The sequence below is a fragment of the Microtus oregoni genome, unplaced genomic scaffold, assembly GCF_018167655.1.
Source record: "Microtus oregoni isolate MIOR12 unplaced genomic scaffold, Mior012 000006F_ref0000085, whole genome shotgun sequence".
Lineage (NCBI taxonomy): Eukaryota > Metazoa > Chordata > Mammalia > Rodentia > Cricetidae > Microtus > Microtus oregoni.
This window is the reverse complement of record NW_024543065.1, coordinates 18,448,237-18,471,077: the sequence shown is the minus strand read 5'-3', so window position 1 is coordinate 18,471,077 and position 22,841 is coordinate 18,448,237. Positions and strand designations below refer to the sequence as shown.

The 22,841-nt window shown below is 41.5% G+C and overlaps 1 protein-coding gene across 3 annotated transcripts in view; it reads right to left on the bottom strand.

Moving 5' to 3' along the window:
- Positions 1-22,841, bottom strand: part of Man1a1 (mannosidase alpha class 1A member 1) — a 179,451-nt gene that overhangs the window by 4,058 nt on the left and 152,552 nt on the right. For all 3 annotated transcript variants that reach the window (XM_041653405.1, XM_041653404.1, XM_041653403.1), the window contains exons 9-11: positions 16,418-16,533; positions 11,769-11,988; positions 10,812-10,984 (exon numbers count right to left, since the gene is read on the bottom strand). In XM_041653405.1, the coding sequence (XP_041509339.1) occupies positions 10,812-10,984; positions 11,769-11,988; positions 16,418-16,533 (509 nt within the window). The remainder of the gene's footprint in view (positions 1-10,811; positions 10,985-11,768; positions 11,989-16,417; positions 16,534-22,841) is intronic.

The following is a 22,841-nucleotide window of genomic DNA, read 5'->3' as shown; positions in this document are numbered from 1 at the left end:
AAAGTTTCTACTTTAATCAAATATATTAATTCTCTCTCTGTCTTTCCAGTTAAGTCCCATGGGATTGAAGAAACGGAGTGTGGTGAACTACTAATGATAGGAAAATGTCTGTAAAAGCATAAACGCCCCCTTCCATTTTGTTATCTGTCCGTGAATTTACTACTGTTTGTTACCTTGTTTTTCAGAAGATCTCTTTATTTTTATTTTTCTTTGTTTCATACTTTTCAACTTTACTGACGCATTGGTGACAAATCAAAACATCATATATTTAAGATGAATAAATGTGCTGCTTTATGTATGAATTGTGAAATGACTACCACAGGCAAGCTAACCAGCATACCCCTAGCATCATGAGTTGATGTGGGTTTCCCCTCTGTATGCTGTGAATATGTTTTATTGCCATTGGCTAATAAAAAGGCTGCTTTCGGTCAATGCTTTAACACAGTAAAGCCAGGCGGAAAATCTGAACAGAGATGGAGAGAGAGAGTAGGCAGAGTTGAGGAGACACCATGTAGCTGCTGAAGGAAACAGATGCCCAGGAACCTTACTGGAAAACCATGAGCCTTGTGGTAAAATACAAAATAATAGGAATGGATTAATTTAAGATGTAAGAGTTAGGTAATAAGAAGTCTGAGCTAATAGGCCAAGCAGTGTTTTAATTAATATAGTTTCTGTGTGATTATTTCAGGTCTGGGTGGCTGGGAACGAACAAGCAAGCAGACTCTTTCTACAGTGAGTGATTTTTTTCTTTTTTTCTTTTTTTCTTTTTTTTTGGTGGTGAGAATCCTTGAGAGTGACCCACATGCTGTTAGCCCCTGGTGTCACCACGCTGTATAGGAAGCCTTCGAAAGGCTTCATCTTTTAGCTGAAATTTTCAAACCCTTTTATCAGTAAAGGTCCTTTTCTTTTTCTGCCCCAGTCCCTGGTAACTGCCATTCTGTTCTATACTGTTAATTATCCTAAGCTCTACACGGAAGTGCTATCTTACAGCATCTTTCCATGTATGGTTTGTTTCTGTTTAAGACAACGTCCTCCAGGTACATCCTTGTTGTTGCAAAGGGCATCTATCTATCTATCTATCTATCTATCTATCTATCTATCTATCTAAAGGCTTTGTGTGAAATACATTGGCTATGCATCTCACATCTTTATTTATCCATCTACTGAGGAGCATTTGGTTGTTTCTGTGTTGGCTACTTTGAATCATGCTGCAACAAATGTGGGATTGCAGAAAGCCTTTAGATCTCATTGCATTTCCTTGGACATATGCCCAGAAATGGGACTGCTTCACCTTACGACTGCTCTGTTTTTAATTTTTAAAGGAACCTCCATACTGTTTCCTATGATGGCCATACCAGTTTATATTGCCACCAACAGTATACAAGGCTCCCCCTTTCTTCACACCCTTGACACCCCTAGTAAACTCTTGATTTTTTTGATAATAGCCATTTTCATAGAAATGAGGGGATCTCACCATGGTTTTGCTTTGGATTCCTCATGATGAGAGATATTGGGACCTTTTTCATAAAGCTTTTGGCTCCTTATATGTCTTCTTTTGAGATCTGATTGAGATTCTTTGGCCTATTGAGATTCTTTGCTCATTTTCAAAATGGGTCTCTTTCATCACTGAGTTCTATGAATTCACTGTTTTGGATATATCCTTATAAGATATATTCACAGAGTGTGCTTGCAAAAACTTAGCCATGACACCACTAGGCAATTACATCTTATGGGACTGCCACCATCCGTGTGGTCATAAAGAAAAGTCAACATGCAGTTGTGTGGCTGCAAATGACTGAAAACAATCCCCATGCCCTGTTGCTTCAGCTTGGTTGGTTGTTTCCTCTGCTGTGCAGAAACGTTGTAGACTGGTATGGACCTGTGTGCTTTATTTGACTTTTGTTGCTGTGCTGAGAGTGTCAGATCCAATAAAGTCATCACCAGGTAATAGCAAGGAGAGTTTTTTCTCAACATTTTCTCCCAGGAGTTTTATTTATTTATGATCTTATATTTAACTCTTTAACATATCTTTGTTTTTGCATATTGTATGTATTTTCTAAATTATACAGGCCGCTTGCCTTGTTACCAAGCATATTTCCTTCTAGCCAAGTTAATTTTATTAACATGGCAAAGTAAAAATTCCCACTCTGCAAAAAACTGCCACCCAAGACCTTGTTCTGATTCAAAGCAAGCTGAGATGGTTCATTTTCACTGTCAGCTTGACTATGTTTGGGATCAGTTAGGAAACACACCCCTGGAAATGTGTGTTTCCAGAAAAGGAAACCAAGGAAGAAAGCTTACTGCTGAATATGGGATTGACCAATCCGTTGGGCTGGGCTCTCAGACTGAATAAAAAAGAAAGCAGGGGATGGATGAGAATCACCATCCATTGCTCTCTGCTTCCTGGCTCTGGATGCAGTGTGAGCAGCTACCTTATGTTTCTGCCGCCATGACTTCCCTGCCCTGATGGACTCCTTCAATAGGAGGCCAAATAAATCCCCCTGCTTGAAGTTATACTTGTTGGGATTTCTGTCACAGTAACAAGTTCAGGAACTAACAGAGAGGTTGGCACTGAGGAGTGGGGCTAGTGCTGTGATAAATGTGGTCACATGGCTTGTAGGCTCGTGGAAGTGTTGGTGGGGGGGCTATGAAGAGGTTGGAGAGGTTGGCTGAGGAGCCCCACAGTGCCATAAACAAAGCTTAAGGGGCCCTTTTGGGAAAAATGTGGACAGAGGAGATCCAACTCATGATGATGCAGCAAGGAACAAGAATAAAACTAGGAACAAGGCTAGAAGATATTTTGCTGCATTGTTCTTTTGTCCAGAAAATGTGAGTGAGCTTGGAATTCAAGAAAAATGGAAGCCGGGCGATGGTGGCGCACGCCTTTAATCCCAGCACTCGGGAGGCAGAGGCAGGCGGATCTCTGTGAGTTCGAGACCACCCTGGTCTACAGAGCTAGTTCCAGGACAGGCTCCAAAGCCACAGAGAAACCCTGTCTCAAAAAACCAAAAAAAAAAAAAATGGACTAAATTATTTTGTGTGTGGAGTGGAATCTGAAAACAGCATAACATGTAGGCTGGGCTGTGATTATTTCTTAGTACATGCATCCAGATTTACAGTCAAAGAGAAGAAAGTACAGCAGAAAGATTTCAAAAATATTAAAAAGATTAACTCATCTAAGCTACTTCACACCTTGCCCTGGGACTATGGGAAAAGTTCCCTAAGGGTAAGACCTCATCACCCAAAGTTGGAATTTGTAGAATTAGTTTAGAAGGAGAAAGCCTGGATTGAGAATGCTGGAAACCAACTAGCTTGGAAAGTGATTCTCTGTGTTCAGTTACCAGAGTACACACAGGCCACTACAGCCAAGGCAGAGGGGAGCTAGACTACTCCTGAGCTGGCAGTAGACCCTGGCGGTGCTGTCCATACAGTGGTAGTTCTATAGGCACGCAAAACACAAGAAATCCTGGGTAACTAAATTGTATATCAAGATTCCAAAAAAGTGGCTGGGGCTAGCATTGTTGGGCAGAGTTGGATTCCACACCAGGAGGCTCTGAGAGGCCCTTACAAAGTCTAAATTGCAATGGAGATACCATGATGTTGGGTTTGCCTAGACTGTTGGCCACCTTTTGAGGGTAACAGTAGGCTTTATGTGAAACAGCCCAAGGTGAGGGCACATGTGCTGCAGTTTACAAAACTGAAGAAGAAGGGTTACTTTATAGCTTTTGAATCCCAGATTATGCCACTGAAAACCCTAGATGCCAGGCATGGAGCTCTAGGTTTTTTGTTTTCCTTTTCCTTGAGTTTTGGTTTGTTTGATCAGTCTTTCTTTGCTATATACTCCCATTCCTCCCTTTGGAATGGAAACCTTTACTCTATGTCCCTGTATATTGGAGGTATATAACATGGAATTTTGGTTATGGAGAAGATGATGGTTAAAAGATTGCTTTAAGTCTCAAAACTCTGGACTTATGCTTTTGAACAAAACTAGAATTGTTACAACTTAGTGGATAGATTCTTGCAGGTAAATTTACCATTTTACATTGTAAGTGGCCCTGAGTCCTTTCAGAGGATAAGGGGAGAATGCTGCAGATTAAAGTACGGTTGAGTACCAAGTTGAGTTGTCAAGCTGAACTTGTGATGGTTCACTGTCTACTGACGGATTGAGAGCCACCTATGAGAAACACCTCTGAGCATATTTGTGAGGGTGTTTTCAGAGGACTTAATTGAGGAGGAAAGCCCCACTCTCGGTGTGTATGGTACCATGGATACAGGTCCAACAAACAGGAGAAAGCATCATTTCTCTCTGAATCATGTCTGTGGATATAAATAGCAATTCCAAGTTTGCTGTTCCCACCATGATGACTGTAACCTCAAAACATGATCTTAAAATTGTTCTGTTTTAAATTGCTTTTGTTGTCTATTTTGTAAAGCAGACAGACAATTAACCAGTAAAGCTATTTACACAAAAAAGCAAAGATTGAGATTAAGATCACAATACTATAAGGGTAATAGTGAAAAGCAGAAAATATAAGCAAGGAAAAGTTACCCTTAATTTCTCATTCTAATTTCTAGGAACGTTTGTTCTCTCTTATAAATTACAATCTGGTCTTTCTTTTATAAACATGTGTACATGTATGTTCATGTATGTGTGAATTTATGTATATGGAGGCTGGAGAATAACTTCAAATCTTAATCTTATGAAGGCAGTCACCTCCTTTGAGAAAAATCTCTCAATTGCCTGAAGCTAATCAATTAGGTTAAATTGACTGGCTATCCATCATCAGGGATCCTCTTGTCTCTACCTGTAATGTTGGGATTAAAGGTGCATGCTGTTGAGCCTGGCTTTTTGTGGGAATGTTGGGAATTGAACTGAGGTCCTCATGCTTGCAGAGCAAGTACTTTATTAACGAAGCCATTCTTTGGCTACTCTGATGTGGGAGTCCCCTCTGTATGCTGTGAATATGTTTTATCACCACGGATTAATAAATAAGCTACTTTGGCCTATGGCAGGGCATAATAGAGCTAGGCAGGAAAACTAAACTGAATGCTGGGGAGAAAGAAGGCAGAGCCAAGAAGAGCCATGTAGCTGCCGAAGGAGAAAGACGCCAGAACCTTACTGGCAAGTCACAGTCTTGTGGGGATACAGAGATTAATAAAAGTGGGTTAATTTAAGATGTAAGAGCTAGCTAGAAATATGCCTAAGCTATCAGCCAAACAGTGTTATAATTAATATAGTTTCTGGGCAACTGGGAAATGAAAATACAGTCTCCATTTACACTACTCTTTTTACACATTTAATCATACTTCACCGCCCCCACCAGACATTACATGTCTTTTCATGTTAGCTGAGAGAAACTTTCATTAGCTAGAAAAGGGGTTTTAAAAAATTATGCTTTAAAAATGGAGCTCACAAAAGAAGAAAAAGAAAGCATATAGCAGCCACTATGGCTCATGAGCAAGCAGGGTCATTATACCTAGTGCTCAAGCAGATACGGATAATGAGGCCATTGGGTTTTCATATCAGGGACAGAGAACGGAAGAAAAGAGAACAGTAATTCCTAAGGAGAAGCACTTAATTGCTAGGTTAAAGAAAACCCCGCCAGTATGACACATGAACAAAGAAAAATTCTCCATGGTTTAGTTATTAAAAATTATTCTAGAAAATGAAATAATAAGCTTAAAAGGATGCTTCAATTAAATTCCAAATATTACACAATAAGACCAAATTGAGGGAGAACCCTAAAGGCAACATCCAATTCCTATTACTTTTTCCTTTTTTTTTTTTAATTAGGAAAGGCTATCAAAAGCAGCCAAGTATTAGATGCATGGACTAAGCCAAAATTTATTTGTAAAAGGGGAAAACAGTCAGCAGCATTTGATAAAGAAACAGGTGAGGTTACTCTGGAATATAATGGAACCCACTTTCCAGATATTTCTTTAAAACTACCTTAGTCACAAAACCTTTTCTTGGTTATTCCCTTGAAGCTCTTGGGTAATGACCAGCTGAGCCAGCCAGGCACAGTGATTAGCTATCCTTTCTGTACATGGAAGTTTCCATGAATTCGCTTATTTGGTGAAGATGGACAGAGTGGCACAAGCCTCTAGTCTCAGCATGTAGGAGGCTGCGGTAGGAGAATTGTGAGTGTGAGGCCAGTCTGGGCTATCTAATGATACTCTGTGAAGTAGACAACAAAAATCCAACTATCTGCTTATCTAGTCATGCATCTGTCCAACCAACCCCCCCCCCCCCAAAGTCAGAAAATGAAGAGAGATAAAGAGTTGTCTTTGGATATAGCAAACGCATAGACATCTTTCTTTACAGTTTGTACCCAGACATTCTTTTTCCTTCCATAAGTTCTCATAGGGCAACAGGCACAATAATTATGCTGGCTAGTTTATGTCTAATTAACATAAGTTATAGTCATATGAGAGGAGGGAATTGAGAAGCCGCCCCCATAAAATCAGGTTGGAGGCAAAGCAGGGAGAGCATTTTCTTAGTGACTGAAGTGGGAAGGCCCGGTTCATCGTGGGTTCTCTAAGAAAGTAGGCTGAGCAAGTCAGGAGGGGCAAGCAAGTAAACAGCACCACTCCATGGCCCCTGCATCAGCTCCTGCTTCCAGGTTCTTTCTCTGCTTGTGCTCCTACTCTGACTTTTGCCAGTGATGGACAGCGATGTGCAAGTGTAAGCAAAACAAATCCTTTCCTACCTAGTTTGTTTTTGGTCATGGTGTTTCATCACAGCCATAGAGATGCCAACTAAGACAATAGTCAAGCATGCAAATTGGGGAGAGAGGGACACTGACCTCAAGTCTACATTTCCTAATCATGGGCCCTGAGATCCCTTAACATGAGTAGTGCCCTCAACATGGGTTTGCAGTGAGAATGAAAGAAGGCCAAGGAAAGGGTGCCACAGTGCAAAGGCCTTTCAGCGGTCTAGCTATTTACACATTTTTGAGGCTCCATGTAAATTAAAAATAATTTACAAGTGAGGATAATGGGGAGCACACTTTTTACTTTCATATAACTGAAGACCCCATGCCAAAGTCTAAATGCACTCGTATGCACGGCTGGAAATGCTATCACGAGCCCTCGTTTCTTGTATAATTAATATGAGCTAATAACAAAGTCTCCAAACAAAAGTCTAAATGTTGTCTTATCAGGACTGTGAAGCTGGGTACAGCAGGTTTCCTGGGCCTACACGATGGATTCCGAGTCTAGCCATTTTTCAGCAGTGGGTGCTGTCACATCTTGGGCAAATCATTTCATTAGTCTGCTCTGGTGGTACTTGGCCTCTGGGCATGTTGGGCAAGGGCTTATTTGATTAGGGGCCAAATGTGCTGCAAAATGATCTAATAGCAGACGGCAGGACGTAGAGACTGATCAAAGTGACTGTAGCTCGAACCCATGGATGTAAGAGAATCTTTACCCTAAATGATTATAACTTGGGGTTGGGTCACATAGGTCGATAAACAGCAGAATGAGGCAAACTCTTAGGAAGCATTGCTGTGAAGACAGGAATTGGATAGTCGATCCATGGAGATTTGCAATAGTATACCTCAAGCTGTAATGCCACTAAGGCTGTCTGTCGGCTTGAGATTGCTCTGGTCTCAAGGACAGAAAACAAAGACCCAGGTAACACAGACACATCAAAGAGCTCTTGGAAAGAGGGATTAAGTCTGGGGAGTTGGAAGCAGAAATGGGAGCGAAACACTGCTCTCAGATTCAGAATGCTGGTGTGGAAAGGGTGGGGCCCGAGACATAAAAGAAAACCAGAGAAAGCAGAAGTCCCACCAGCTCTGATCTTCTGTGGATCAGTATGAGGTATTACCGGTATGAATAAACAGGCACAACTATTATTCAGATAAATCCTCTGCCAGCTGTCACATAGTCAGTTGGGACCAATGCAATCCAGTTCTTGCCATTGCTGAGAGATAGCAAATTAAGTACCAGCTGCAGGGTTACTTCGTTAGGTGTGTTCACCAGTACCTGAGCGAGATGACTGGCAGACTGCTATGTATCCAGGAAGGCAGGCTCCAGGGGCATATATGCTATCCTAACTTTTAGAAATAATAATCCTATTTGATGAGACGTGGAAATCAATTTTACTGAGTGTCTCAGTGAAAGAATGCTGGGAAAAGGTTTTTTTTTTTCCTATTGCTTTGTTTTGTTTTTGTTTTCTGGTGAGGCAAGATGGCGGCTTACGAATGCTTTACAGACTGAGAGTGGAAGTGAAAATAGTCCGGAGTGAAAGAGCTAGAACTCAGCTCCGGTAACTAACATTGCGGGGCCATAATGTCAGTGTAGGCCAGAGCTTCCTGAATCAGCCAAGAGAACAACGGGACCTTTGGTGAGGGAAATCACACTGCAGAGGGTGGAAGGCCACAGCTGGAAACCATGTCAGACTGGCCTGGTAGAACTTGCTGTCTTCAGAAGACTGAAAAACTGAAATGCAGAAGAACTCCAGCTCACCAGACCTTACGGATTCTGGCTTCAAAGCAACTTCTGTCCATTCAAATTAGGAAATGAACAACTTTGTAGTTAAGTTCTTTCTCCGTTAATGCAAAGTCTTTGAATTGATGAGGACTATCAAAACACAGCAAAAATTAAGGAGGCGGATGTTGTCTTTCAAATTTCCCTCTCTCTGTATGTGACAGTGCTGTCACCTCAATATACTTTTATAAGCATCTGGGAGATGGACTGCCTATGGGGTATTATCTTAGTATCTTGTACTTGGTTGGAAGACCCAGGGAATGGCACCATTCCCTGGATGGGATTCTGGACTACATGCATGGAGAAAGGTCAGTAAGCAACAGCATTTCCTAGTAGTGTGACCAGTTGCTTCAAACTCCAGCTGCCTTGACCTCCCTCCACCATGGACTGTACCTTCTGAACTGTGAGTCAGAACAACAGAATAAACCCTTTCTCCCTTAACTAGCCTTTTACCACCACATCAATGAGAGAAGAAACTAAGACTGTGTGTGTGTGTGTGTAACACAAGTCAGAAGACAACTTTGGGTACTGATTCTCACTTTCCATCTTGTTTGTGATTTGGCTCTCTTGTTGTACGCCCCAGGGTAGAGGGCCCATGGACTTCTGTGGATTCTCTGATCTCTGCCGCTCACCTTGTTGTAGGAATACTAGGGTAAGAGGCACAGCTACCATGCCGGGCTTTATGTGGGTTCTGGGTTCTGGGGATTTAGACTGCTTGCCAGGTAAGTACTTAACCACTGAGCTACGTCCCTAGCCCAGAATGCTGTGTTTGAGGAGACAGTTACATAGGTGATTTTTGACAAGTTCCTACATTTTAGTTAGTTCTCTTAAAAAATAAACACAAACAAACAAACAGACAAAAACAAGCAACAGAGGCTGCAAGTAGGAAGTTTACTGAGTATTCTGTTAGTGAATAGGGAAGAGGAGCAGGGAAGGAGTAGTTCGTGCAATGAGCCGGTTCCAGCTGTGTGCAATGGAGGTCAGTCCCAATGGACGTGACAGGAGGGTTGTACTACGCATCTCTATTTTAAGGTAGGATCTCCTGTAGCTAGAGGTGGTTTCTGAGAAGGACACTGAGCTTCTGATCCTGTTGTTTCTGGAGTGCTGGAATTCTGGGCATGCATTGTCATGCCCAGTATGTGGTACAGGAGTCAGAACCCACATGTGCTGTGATGCAAGCAGTCTAGCAAACGAACCACACCCCCAACCCTGGGATTAGATCTGATGAAATATGATATTCTTGATGCTTCCAGTTTAAACCAGTCTTTGCAATTCAGGCTCATAATGCCTTTTCAGGCCAAGGCACAGCCAGCCTGTTATCGCCGAAACTGATTGGGAATTCACTTTTAACGCATTTGCTTCCAGAGGGGGAAAATGTAAATTTAAACCCATGGAATCACTACTGATTGAATATAATTGGAAAACTGAATATTTTACTTAAAAATGGTTGACGGTTAGTGATAACAGACACACTCAGTAAAGAGAACAGCAAGGAAGGTTCATCGGTGGTTTCCTCAGGTGTTAGTTAAGCTTGCTCGGACTTCCCAAGACCTCTGAGAGAAGACCTTCAAGCTCAGTGTGCAAGCTTTCTAACAAGGACTGGGGAGATCAGAGTGTAATTAAAGCATTTGCTTCTTCTTATTCTCCACGTTTCCTCTCGCTCCTTCTAGAAACATAGCCCTTAAAACTAGACATGGTTTGATGTAGGCAGCTGAGGGCTGCTCTGGCACCTAGCACAACCGACTAGGGAGATGTGTGGTAGGAAGGGACCCAAAAGAAACCGCTAATGCACCACACTGAGACAGATTAGAGAAAGGCGATTAATTGGTGAGGAACCCTTGCCCAAGGAAACCGTTCTCTTGAGTTCTTTCTAGATGTAAGTGAATGACTCATTCCAGGTGAAAGCACAGGGTCAATGGGAAGAGCATGGATTCTGAAGTGGTGACTTCATGTAGCTAACGGCCAGCGCCGAACATCCCGAAGCTGTCCACAATCCCAGTGGAATGAAGCAACCATTCTTTCTACAGTTAGGGTGACTTCATCCTGTCACATGCCCTTCTAGGTCTTCCTGTCTAGACCTATGTCCTCCAGTCTTCTAGTCTCCCTGTAATACAGTTACACCATTGTTCCATAAAGCAAACCCATGGAATGACTTAACCGGCAACAGTCAGTCCTGAACGGAACAAACTTGAAAAAGCTAGGGAAATCTCAGAAAAGTTGCCGTAACAGATTGGTAGACCATGTTGAACATTTTTTTTTTTTTTTTTTTTGTGCACCAAGAAACTGATCTGTAAGAAACACACAAACGCAAACGTCACCTCTACGGCTTCCCAGGCCCAGGTCCTGTACTTGGGGTCATGAGTCAGTCGCCACATGTACATGTAAGTCTCGATGACTTCTGGCCGTAAAATGTAGTACTTCTCATTCTGCCTTGTGGCAATGGCTTCTACACCGCCATCAAATCGGAAAGCTTCTGGTCCCAGCTTCATGTCTAAAGCACAAGCAATCGCTTAATAAGGGTCACCTCCTGAATAAGGCTACACGGTCTTGACAAAATTGTCAAGTACTTGGTCACACTGAAGATAGAAGCAAGAGTGGCCCTTTCAAGGGCTGGTTATACACACCATACAACACACAATAGTCAATAGTCTTCTAAGTCTGAGTTATCCAAAGGAATCTATTTGAGAAAACGGCAACGATTCCTTTTTTTCCTCATTATTTATTGAACACCCACCAGGTGTTTATAAACTTAAAGTTTATCAAGTCCCGCAGCCATTTGTTAGGTAACTGGAAGCCCAGTGGTTGAGAGTTCTCTTAGTATGTCACGAAAGGCCAGTTACTTAATCTTCATGTTTAAATGCTTATTTTATAAATAGGGAGCAGGACATATAGTCTCCTTATGGAACTTTCAGGAAGTTTCTTTTTGTATCAGAGCAGAGACCTTTACTCAGTGTTATTGACAGCAAATGAGACTGACTTAACTTGTATGGCCAGTTACTTGACACACTGAGATGTGCATTTTGTATAAAAGCAATGACTTTTAAGTAAAGGCCCAAGTTCCTTTAAGATATTAGCATCATCAAACTTCACCGTGCTTTTCTTTTCCCCCTCCCTTCCATCCTTCCTTATTTTGCTTCCATCTTTCGTTCCATTCTCCCTCCCTCCCTTTCTTCCTCATCCTCCTTCTTGTTGCTCATAGCTATGGAAAAGCTCTTTATTGCGTACAATCAAATTATGGGGGAATGGACACCGAACGAAGTACAACAAGTACTCACAGGTGCGATTGTAAGATTCATGACAGGTGCGGGCAATTTCAGCTCCAAGTTCAAGGTAATGTTGGGCCCGGGCTTCTGGAGCGCCATCTGCCCCAAGTGCAAACATGCCCCCTGCGAAGCACGTCAGGTGGCCCATTTTGTGTTCCAGGAGGCCGCCCTTCCACTCAGCGATGTACGTTAGTCCCCCGCTGGACTTGCGGATCAGGTGAGTCTCAATGGCCTGGAAAGAAAACATTTTTGATAGTCTGTGATTTTTCTAAAATTTATAATGAGTTCTATATTATCGTCGTATCATCAACTATTTGGTTTTCTCTCATCTTTTTCTTTATGAGACATGGGTTTGCCACAGACCACTGATTACCTTGAACTCATTATGTAGGGTAGGCTGGCTTCTCACAGCAATTCTCCTGCCTCAGCTTCTTGAGTGCTAGCATAGAGGTACGTGCCAATGACACTCTCAGTTTTATACTATAATTAAAAATGTATGTATCCATCCATCCATATATATAGAAAATACTACTTGCTATTTGAGTTTGTTGTCACGAAGCTAAGCTGATCTGAAACATTACTGCTTTCTGTGTTCTATCCTCAACTCCTGCTTCATTTATTTACCTAGTTAGAATCTTCCCTGTTGACACAGCCCCAATGGCTTTGTTTGGCTGCATGACCAAACACTTACAGTTCTCATTCACTAAATGCCATTCCCTTCTCACAGAGAGGACACCGAGGCCATGTCTGAGTTGATTCTGTACAAAGCTTGTGTCCCATTGTCGATGGCGAACAGAACATGCTAGGGTCTTAGTTCGAGTATGGTGGCGTTACTGTTTTCTCCCACATAAGCTTGAACAGGACAACAGAATGGCAAAGATGGGTTGTTCTGGAGTCAGATCATATGGCTCCAAATTATAGCTCTGACACTGTCAAGGAATGCTGCAGGCCATTTATTTCCTGTATCTATGTCTCAGGGTACTCCTCATCTGTAAGATGGGAACAATGCTCTCTGCTGTGAAGATTACAGCAGTTTTGTTTTTAAAAGAAGTCTGTATTGAAACCAGGAAGTCACTTAGTTACATCTCTTCTGTAGTAGCAAGAAGCTGATTGGAGGGTTTGGGGCGATGGTTCAGACAGGGAAGCTGGCAACAAACTGGGAGTGGTGGCGCTTGCTGTAATCTCAGTGTTGGGGAGGAGAAACACAGAAAAGCCTGGGCCCTGCTTTGCTGGCCAGCCTGTGTAGCCTCACCAGTGAGCGCCCGGCCAATGAAAGACCATGTCATACACAGAAAAATGAGGTGAATGGCTTCTGAGGAATGACTCCTGAGTTGACCGCTGGCTTCTCTAAGCTCACATATGCACCCACAGATACAGAGGGAAATTAAGTCAAGCTCTTCCCCTGTTTATTCTATTAAGGAATATATTACTCTATAGTTCAAATTTTAAAACAAATGAATATATTTAAATCTAGGATAAAAATAATATTTACAAAAATTATTTATGTGACAGAATATTTTATTTATGTCCATGAACTATTGATACTATCAAAAACTAGATTAGAATAAAATAAGCCTTGTATTTAAAAAGTCAAAAAGTATGAGGCATGTTCGAAATGACTAATTTCCAATGATCTTAGTAGAGGATGATCCACACATCGGGACACAGGAAGGAAAGGCTCAGGTGGGATCTGCAGTGACTGGTGCTGTCAGGAAAAGGAGGGTTTTCAGGACGCACGTTGAGAAGACAGAGAGGAATGATGGAAAAATATGCCAACAGATGAGACCTTCTCTACCTTTATTAGAAATAAACAAACGAAAGCAAGACAGTAAGAAATAAATGAAGACTGCTGTGCTCATTAGCTGTGCTTAAGCTAATTTTATTGATGGTTTAGTTATTACATTAATATTTCATTCTCATTTAATGCAACCGAACATCTTAGCTATTTACACTTCTCATAACACAAATTGCAATAAAGTCCTTCAAGCAGATACTTGTTCATCACCCAAGAAATTATTCTTTCTACATGGCAAGAGTAATAGCTTTTGAGCACAGATTAAAGAAACATTATTACCCTGCCATGGAGAGCGAATAAAGTACTATATTATTTTCGCATGATTCTGATCAACTCGCTGCCTTCTAAAATAAACTCGGATGAAGGTCCGTGCCTAAAGCCATGGTTTTGTGTGGAAATGGAAAATTGTAATACCCTAATATAACTCTAATAAATATCTTTTTGGGGTCAAATCTATAGGGAATTGACTGGAGAAAAGAGCATGATATATTCTGTGACTGGATTCTTCCATATCTGTATTAATTCGGTGAGGCCTTTGAACTCCTAAATGATCCATCACCTACCCATATATCTTGCCCTACTATGAATTCTTAGTGTTCAGGGAGGGCCATAAAAAGCCAGCTGAGACATCAGAGAATTGTATAGTTAAAGCACACTGCATGACATTCTATCTGAATTCACCGAAAGCTAAAACTTAGTGACCACATTCCCAGTAATTTCACAGTTCAGAACAATAGCATATTGTATCCTTCTCTTGATACAGGCAGGTTTTTGTTTTTCTTAAGTTCTTCAGGCTGCCCTTGAACTCTCCAAGTCAACTGAGCCTTAGGCCTCAGGTGTCTATCTCTGCCCCTGCCTCAATAATCTTGAAAAAAATGTGTTTTATTTATACTTTGACGTTTCATACATGTGTGCAATGTATTTTGATCATATTTACTCCCCAGTTCCTTCAAGTTGCCCTCTCCCTCCCTTCCCTTCTTCATGTCCTCTTTAAGAAAACAAACTAATAATGCCCCCCTCAAACCCCACAAAGTCCTTGTATAAGTGGCTGTGAAGTCATCCCCTGGAGCATGGGCAGCCACCAGTGGCCACAACCCCGAAGAAAACTGACTTTTCTTCTTCTCCCTAATCATCAACTGTCAATAGCTCCTCAGTAGGAGTGGGGGGCTTCTATGCCCCCTCCTAATCCACACTGTAATGTTTATGGTATGCGATAAAGTATAACTTTGGTCAAAGAGATTCGGCTTCGAAGACAATACTACTTTCAAACTCAGAACTTTGGTTTTTTTCTAATTTTGCTCTACAACTTGAAAATATAGAATGGATTGAAAATGTTTTCCCAAGTAAGAGTCACAGGAAACAGTTTGTTGCATTTGCTCTTAATGGATTTTCCTGTCAACTATTTGTCTAATAATGGTTAGGTGGGTACAAGTCTAGAAACTGGGGGAAAACACTTCACTGTTTCAAAATGGCTTTTCTTGGAATAGAGGGCTACTCCTACTCTAAAAGTGAAACAGAGAAAACGTCTGCTAGGATGGCAATTAAGATGACACAATGCAAGCTTGATCATATTGAAAAGGATTCTTCAGATTAATACCTGAAACTTCCCTGGGAGAAGGAAAAGTGACCCTGATTAGAACGAGCTCTCGAGTGCCACCAAATGAGGACAGGAGCACAGGGACCACAGCCTAGCTTGCATTTGATGCTCATCTGGAGCCTAAGGGATTTCTGATGTCTGTGTGTGCGAACTGAGGGTTCTAGTTTGCTCTCTGAAGCTCTCAACTGATCTAGGGAGGGACACAACAGAATGCTCAATTCAGCTAGCCAGGTCAAAGCAAGCTACCATTACATATAAATAAACAAATCACCCAGACCTATTAGAGAAGACAATACTTTTAAGATAAAGACTTAAAATAAGTGGTGTCACAGGTTTCTATGGCCAGGTCTGTGCCTGAAATCCTGGCACTTGGGGGGGGGGGGGGGAAGCAGGAAGACCAGGAGTTCAGGTCATCCTTGGCTATGTAGGCTCCAGGTGATCCTGGGATATAGGAGAGTCTCTCTCAACTCTCTATCTCCAAGAAAAATAATTTTTCCTATAAATCAATAGTATCAATTATAAAAAATATTCTGTGCATTTAACAAAAAGTTTAAGTTTATGTGGATTTAGCTATAATTTTATTAGATCTCCAGAGATGGGTTCAAATAGCAGAAGCACTGGAGTGTCAGTGATCTTCAGCAATTTTAACTTAGTCGATTTTCAGAGCATACATCCAGGACTTCTTTCCTCATATGTAAAATGTAGCTATAAGGAAAGAACATAGCAAGGGATTGCTCAGGGAGAGGGGTATATTCCAAGCAATGCGCCCTTCAGCAATGTCACCATGTGGATGTAACAGAGACGCCGCGATGAGGCTAGAAGATAGTATCACCTTCAGGGAGCACTGTCTTCCACATGATCTGCTGTTGCCAGACTGGAAACTGGTCCACGACTGCCTTTCCTCCGACAGGTGGTTTGTAGCTCAGGCTGACTTGGAATTCACTACGTAGCCCGGTCAGACTTCAAACTCAAAGCAGTCCCTCTGCCCTCCACCCCCAGTTGCTGGAAGCCCAGGGGGTTACCACTATGCCTGGCTGGATATATGGCTCTTAGGGGAGATTAGAACCATACCTTCCACTGCTCTGGTAGAACTAAAAGCCAAGTATAGCTACTAGTGCCATTATTACACTGCGACATTGAGCTCTCCCAACTGGAAATACTTATAAGCCACTCACGTTGTATTCTATTCTTTTCATTAAAGTTTGATTAATATGCAAGTTGCACGTTAGTGCTGACTAGCAAAGACTTAAGATTTAAATCTTGGCTTACCTGAACGGCATCAAAATACATCTTCTTGGCTTCTGTGTCGGTCTTGTCAGACATTAGCCAAGCCTTGAGCAAATATTCATAAAAGCTGTCTCCAAGTCCTCCAACTGACACATGATCTGAAAAAGAGAGAGAAATGGATTTCAGGGTGACTCAGCGTTTAATTCCGATAAAGTGGCAAAATCATATTAGCAACTAGGATTTGAAGCCCGTCAGCTGCAACTCAATGGACCATGTGAATTCCAACAAATCCCGGTTTCAGAAAGAGCTGAAAAGAGCAGAAGGGCTGTGTGGTCATGTGATGTAGCTGTACTAGTCACCTGGGTGCCTTTGCAGACATGATGAGAAATTATGTAAAGTCACTTCAAATTCAAATCACCTGGTTCTCTAGTTAAAACAAACAAAGAAAACCGGATTAAAGCGTTCCAGAGTCTATATTTAAATATTTAAAATTTAGTTTAGATCTGAGTAAATAAATAAGTAAATATAAAACTCTGTCAAAGCTTTAGTCATTAAAAACTAAAGTTGTTAATAAACAATAAAGAGGCCTCTAGGTTCATGTTATTTTTAAGACTATATGATAATTCTTTTGGTGTCCTAAGTCTGAGGGGAAAAAGCTGATGGGCAGGAATCCTAAGAAGGAAGAAAGCAGAACTATCTGTCTTCCCACACGTCAGTCCCACAGTACACCTCCACTGCCATTGACGATGCTCGGTCTACTGCAAAGACCATGTAGTATGTCTAGGTGTCCTCATCCTCGCCAAAAAGAAAACGGGTCATCTAGGCCAGAAGAAACCACAGTGCGTGAGCCATTGCACTCCATGGGCCACACAGGGCCCTACGTTTGGATGTTTGCTTTTCATCATACAACATCAAGTATAAATAAGTCTTCATTTTAAAAACACATCTGCTTCTAAAACCACAAACACAATTGATTTGAAACACCATGCCCAACATTGAGGGAACTCGAACATTAACAAAATGGCCTTTTAGGGTTTCATAACACAAAGCTAAATCTAAAATTAAAAGTCTATTTCTTGACTTGGTTGCTCAGAAAATTGAATACACCAGAAATTAATTTTTTTCCCTTTTCTTTTCTTCTTTGGCTTCAATTTCGCCTCCTGCTCAGGTTTCCATCCTCCCATTCATATACACCGGAATTCAGGGGAATCAATGAGACTGGGAAGGAGCTCAGCAGGCCACTTACCCAGCATACACTAGGGTTCTGGGTTCAGTTTCCTAGCAACACAAACTTCAACAAAATACAGCAAGAGTCATTAAACAGTCATTTGACAAATTATTTTCTCTGACTCTGCCTTCCCACGAGCAGTGAGTTCTGAACTCTACACTCTATCCCTCCCAGGTATCTTTAGAATCCCTGTTCCCCTCTGTTCTTGCCACTCTGATCCTGGCTCAAGCCACTACTACTTTTGTCCCAATTAGCCTGAACCGACAGCTTGACACAGCCTGCGGTCACCTGAGAAAGGACTCCCAAATGAGAGACTGGGACATTGCCCAGGCCAGACCGACCTGTGGGCATATCTATAAAAGACTGTTTTCATTATTAGTTGGTGTGGGAATACCCGCCACGTGTGCTCTACCTCTCTAGGCGGCTGGTGCTAGGCTGCAGGTGCTAGGCTGCGTAGCTCAGGCCTGGGAGCGAGCCAGAAAGCATAGTTCCTCCACGGTTTCCGTTTTAAGTTCCTGCTCTGACTTCTCTTAATGATGGATTGTGACCTAGAAGAGGGAGCCAAACAAAGCCTTTCCCTCATGAGTTACTTCAGGTCGCAGTGTTTCATCGCAGTGACAGGAAGGACACAAGAACAGGTCCTGCTTGTCTGCCTGTCCACTGCAGTGACCTGCTAGCTCATTTCCTGGCTATTTCTACTGAATTTTAGTAAACATGAATAGCAAGGTCAGTTCCTCAATTGTCCAGATGCTCAGCAACTCTCTGCAGTCTTGCCCGCTGTGCTGGACAGGAAGTCAGCATGTCCTTAGCTCCAGGAAGCATGACAGTCTCTCTCCCTCCACACTCCTGCCACCCAGCCTCCTCACAGGTCAGTCTGGTCACCACGAACTCAAAGCCCTTCAACCCCGGCTTTCTGGGGACCAGGGAGGACTTTATGATTCCACTTTTCTTCCTGCCATTGGTCGCTTGGACTCTGCTCACCTGTCATATAGACCTTTGCATCCTTGAAATGTTCAGCTTCCATCTATCACCCTCAGGGATTCTGTAGGCCTTGTTTACTCAGATTTCATATCCAGGGTCACACAATGTTTCCTTTAAGAGACCGTCCCTGAAAACCTCTCAAGGTCACCCTCCTTCACAAGCTTTTGGACGGCACACTTTTGCCGTACGTTTCCTTCCAGAATGTGGTCAAAGTACCTTGCCTCCTCACCAAGTCATGATCTATGAGAGCAGAGACAGGCCTTTACCTTTCTAATCCACAGTGGGCCCTGGAAACCTCATATCCTCAATACTAATGATGTCAATGATCCAATGTCTTGTTCAGCAATGTTACTAAGTGCTGTACCTCTTCCAATTCGTATGGCTTGATTTGAAGGGTTTAAATATGCAATTTTCTTATTACAGAATCCAGAATCGCAGGAATTAAATTTTAGGGAAAATATGTTTTTAAAGTTGTAAGTCTGATTTCTTAAAATAGCAGCACATGACCTTTACGGCTTCCTAAATAAATTACCACAGAAACCTCTGACATTTACAAACTAAATAGACTAAGTAGGATCTCATCAATAATAAGTCCTGCTGTTGTAAGCATGACTGTAGGAGACAAACGCAAGTGATGCATGGCAAAGCAAATCCCTGTCCGGTTACTGTCAAAATAACAAGGCCAAATGAAGTTAGAGGGAATGATGGCCACGGTCCAGACATGCCCTTCAGAGCCAGAGCAACGAGAGCGGAAAGCTAACAGCCAGGAGCAGCTTGCTATTGCCCCCTTTGGCTAGAATTTCACAATAATGGAAGAACAAGCTTGGGTAATTTTAAAGAAATAATAAAACAAACAGGGGAGGATTATTTTAGAGAAGATGGGGTTATATAGTAATATATTTATTTCAGTGAATTTTGGTGTTAATTAAATTTTTTTCTGGCTATCAAAAAAAAGGTACATCATGTTTTGACAATTTAGTATCTCATTATTGAGCCTCCCCATGTCTGGATGACAGTTTATGTGGTACCAGACTTCTCTGTAAATTATTTGAGGCCAGAATTTTTAGGAGGACATGACCCCCGACTCTAGAGAAAAATTTGGTATTTTCCTGCCTCACAGTTCTCACAGAAATGAGTAATTACTTAAATCTTTTGTTCTTCTCTAAAGGGGCAAATTGTGACTTTTTTTTTTGATAGGAATAGGTCCCATAAAAAAGATTCCTAAAAAGAGAAAACTAAAACAAAATGACAATACAAATAGTAAAAGAATCAAGTACAGGAGGATCAAAATTATTAATAATTTTCCTTATTTTTTTAATCGGCTTTACATGAATCTAAATTTATCTGTCCAAAGCAGCATTTCAGTACTGCTAGTGACACACAACACACGTGCGTGCGCACACACACACACAGATGCATGGTGCCTCTCATCTAGAGCAATGGTCACAAAGCCTGTTTCTCCCCTGTGCATAGGCTGTGATGCTTTTTAGCCAGATCTAAGAAGCAGGGACAATTGTTTACAGAAGTGTAAATAGAATTATTGCTGAAAGGGTAAAAGGTCAGATACAACACACAGGGATATGCAAAACATTCAAGTAAATGATCACTGAATCAGTACAAAGTACTGTATTCTGGGTTAGCAAACAAATCCAATGGCAAGCTTACTAACTTTGAAAGCTTTGTATCCCTAGGAAGCTGGGTGTGTGTATCAGGAAGGGGACCGTGGGTAGAAATGGCCCAAAGTGTTGTGCTGGAGAGGAAGACACAGAGGTGTAGAGGATGCTAACCAATTCCAACAAGAGCCTGGAAAGGGCTTCTGGAAGAAAGGACATGAGGTCTGGAGCTTAGTGAAGGAGCTAAGTAAAAAAGCTGAGGAAATAGTATATAAAAGGCAAAACAAAACAACAAAACCCACAAAACCCCCAAACTAACCAACCAACCAACCAAACGAACAAAAAAACCTCCAAAACAAACAAACAAACAAAACCTAAGACCTAGAAATACAAATAGAAGTATTTTTTATGACTGGAACACAGGATGGAGGATGGGAGAGAGCAAATTTGAGACTCATCAATCCTGCTTGTTTTTCCATCAGAAAATTGGCTGATAAGCAATCCAAATATAAAAGACTCTTTGTACCAGGGAACAGAGCCAAATCTACAGCATATGGGTGACCAAGACGGTGAAGGCAGACGTTCTGGAGTAACTGCCTCTTAATATCCCTTTCCATAGTGATTTCTAAACCCCAAATTAAAGAAAGGAAGCCAGAAACCGAAGAGACCTTTCTTAAACTTTTGGAATATGAGATGAGAAGAACTCAGTTACCCTTTTAGAAAATTCTACCTAATTGTGCAGTATCTACATATTCTAGTGGGCCTCAGACATTTGATATTAATCTTTGGGCCCCTCACAATCTTAAAGATGAATGAGTACTCGGAAAAGGTGCTCATCTGAGTAGTATCTATCAGTTGGGGAATACTATTTTAAGGTGTGTGACTTTTGTTCATGCTGCATTTGTTTAACTCTGTGAAGCGGTGTTACCATGCCTGTCTAAAACATCTGATGGTCTAATAAAGAGCTGAATGGCCAACAGCAGGGCAGGAGCAAGGATAGGTGGGGCTGGCAGAGCATATAAATAGAAGGAGAAACAAGAAAAAAAAAGAGCAAAGAGAGAGCAAGGAGAGGAAGATGCCAGGGGCCAGTCTCCCTTCCAAACAGCTAGCCATGAAGTAAGAAGGAAAGTATGACGTACAGAAATAAGAAAGATAAACGACCAGAGGGAAAAGGTAGATGGGTTAGTATAAGACAAGACAAGCTAACTAGCAACAAGCCAGGCTAAGGCTGGGCACTCATAACTAAGAGGAAGCCTCCGTGTGTGTGTGATTTATTTGGGAGATGGGTGGCGGTCCCCCAAAAGAGTTAAACATCCCACAACATTTGTCAATATTAATCATGGTGGAAAACTGAAAGAGAATTCAGTAGCAATTTTGTTGATTCATTAAAAGTAATAGTTACTAACAACAAATGGTATTTGTCACAAAAAATATTATTTTACAAATGAAACAAATCAGTGGGAAGAATGACACTATTTTAATTTTTTTTTTTTTTTTGCCAGTCTCCTGAATGTTTGCTTTACTGCCTGGATGCTCACGTCTGATCCAGGTTTGATCCATGGGCATACATTGCTTTGGCTGAAGTATACTAAGAAAAGTCAAGCCTCACACAGTTATACAGCTGGAATGGTATATCTTAATCATCTCTTCAGGGGCTGGAGATGGAGCTCGGGTGGTAAAGTGCTCATCTGTTCATCATACAAGAATGGGGACCTGAGTCCTCTGAACCCACATTTCAAAAGTTGGGCATGGTGTCACCTGCCTGTAATACCAGCATGGAGAGAGCAAAGACAATCATGTTCCTGGCCTACTCAGCTAGCCTATCCCAGGAATCCCAGGCCAGTGAGAAACCTGATCTCAAAAACCAAGGTGGATGGAATCTGAAGAACCTAATCTCTGGCCTTCACCACACACACACACACACACACACACACACACACACACACACACACATTTGGATGCATGCACATGAGTATAGTCCCCCATGCACATGCAGTTATTTTAATATACATTTTTGATAAAACAACAAAATATAACGTGATGTTTAAAAGGTTAAAGTGTTTTTTAAAGACTAGCCACAATGTAGGGTTATAAATTATACCAATGAACTTTAAAAGATCCATTATTTTATATTGGTCTGAGTGCTTGCATGTATGTATACATATCATGAGGAGGCCCAGCGTCCTCATTAGCCAGAAAAGAAGCGGATCCTTTGGAACTGGAATTATAGGCAGTGTGAGTTATCAGGTGGGGGTTGGGAACTGAACCTGAGTCCTCAGCCATCTCTCCAGCCCCTCAGTAAACTTTTATACACTGTTACATTAAAATCTATCGACTATCCTGTACTTTTAATGATTTCTTTTTGTTATGCATGATTTCATAATAGCATGAACTGGTTGTTTGGAAAATATTGATTTTTTTCTGAGTTATGTAGCTATGCCATGTTGACATATTTTATTACAGAATAAAAACAAAGAACACTTTTGTTAAAGTCACCACCAATATCATCAGGAAACTAATGGAGGCAAGCTCATGGTCAGATACACAAGTTTTCTAAAATTCTAATTTTTAGTTAGAAACTCAAAATTTACCACTAATGCAAACACCATTTTTTTTCTCGATCTTTCAGAACCAACTTCCCAGA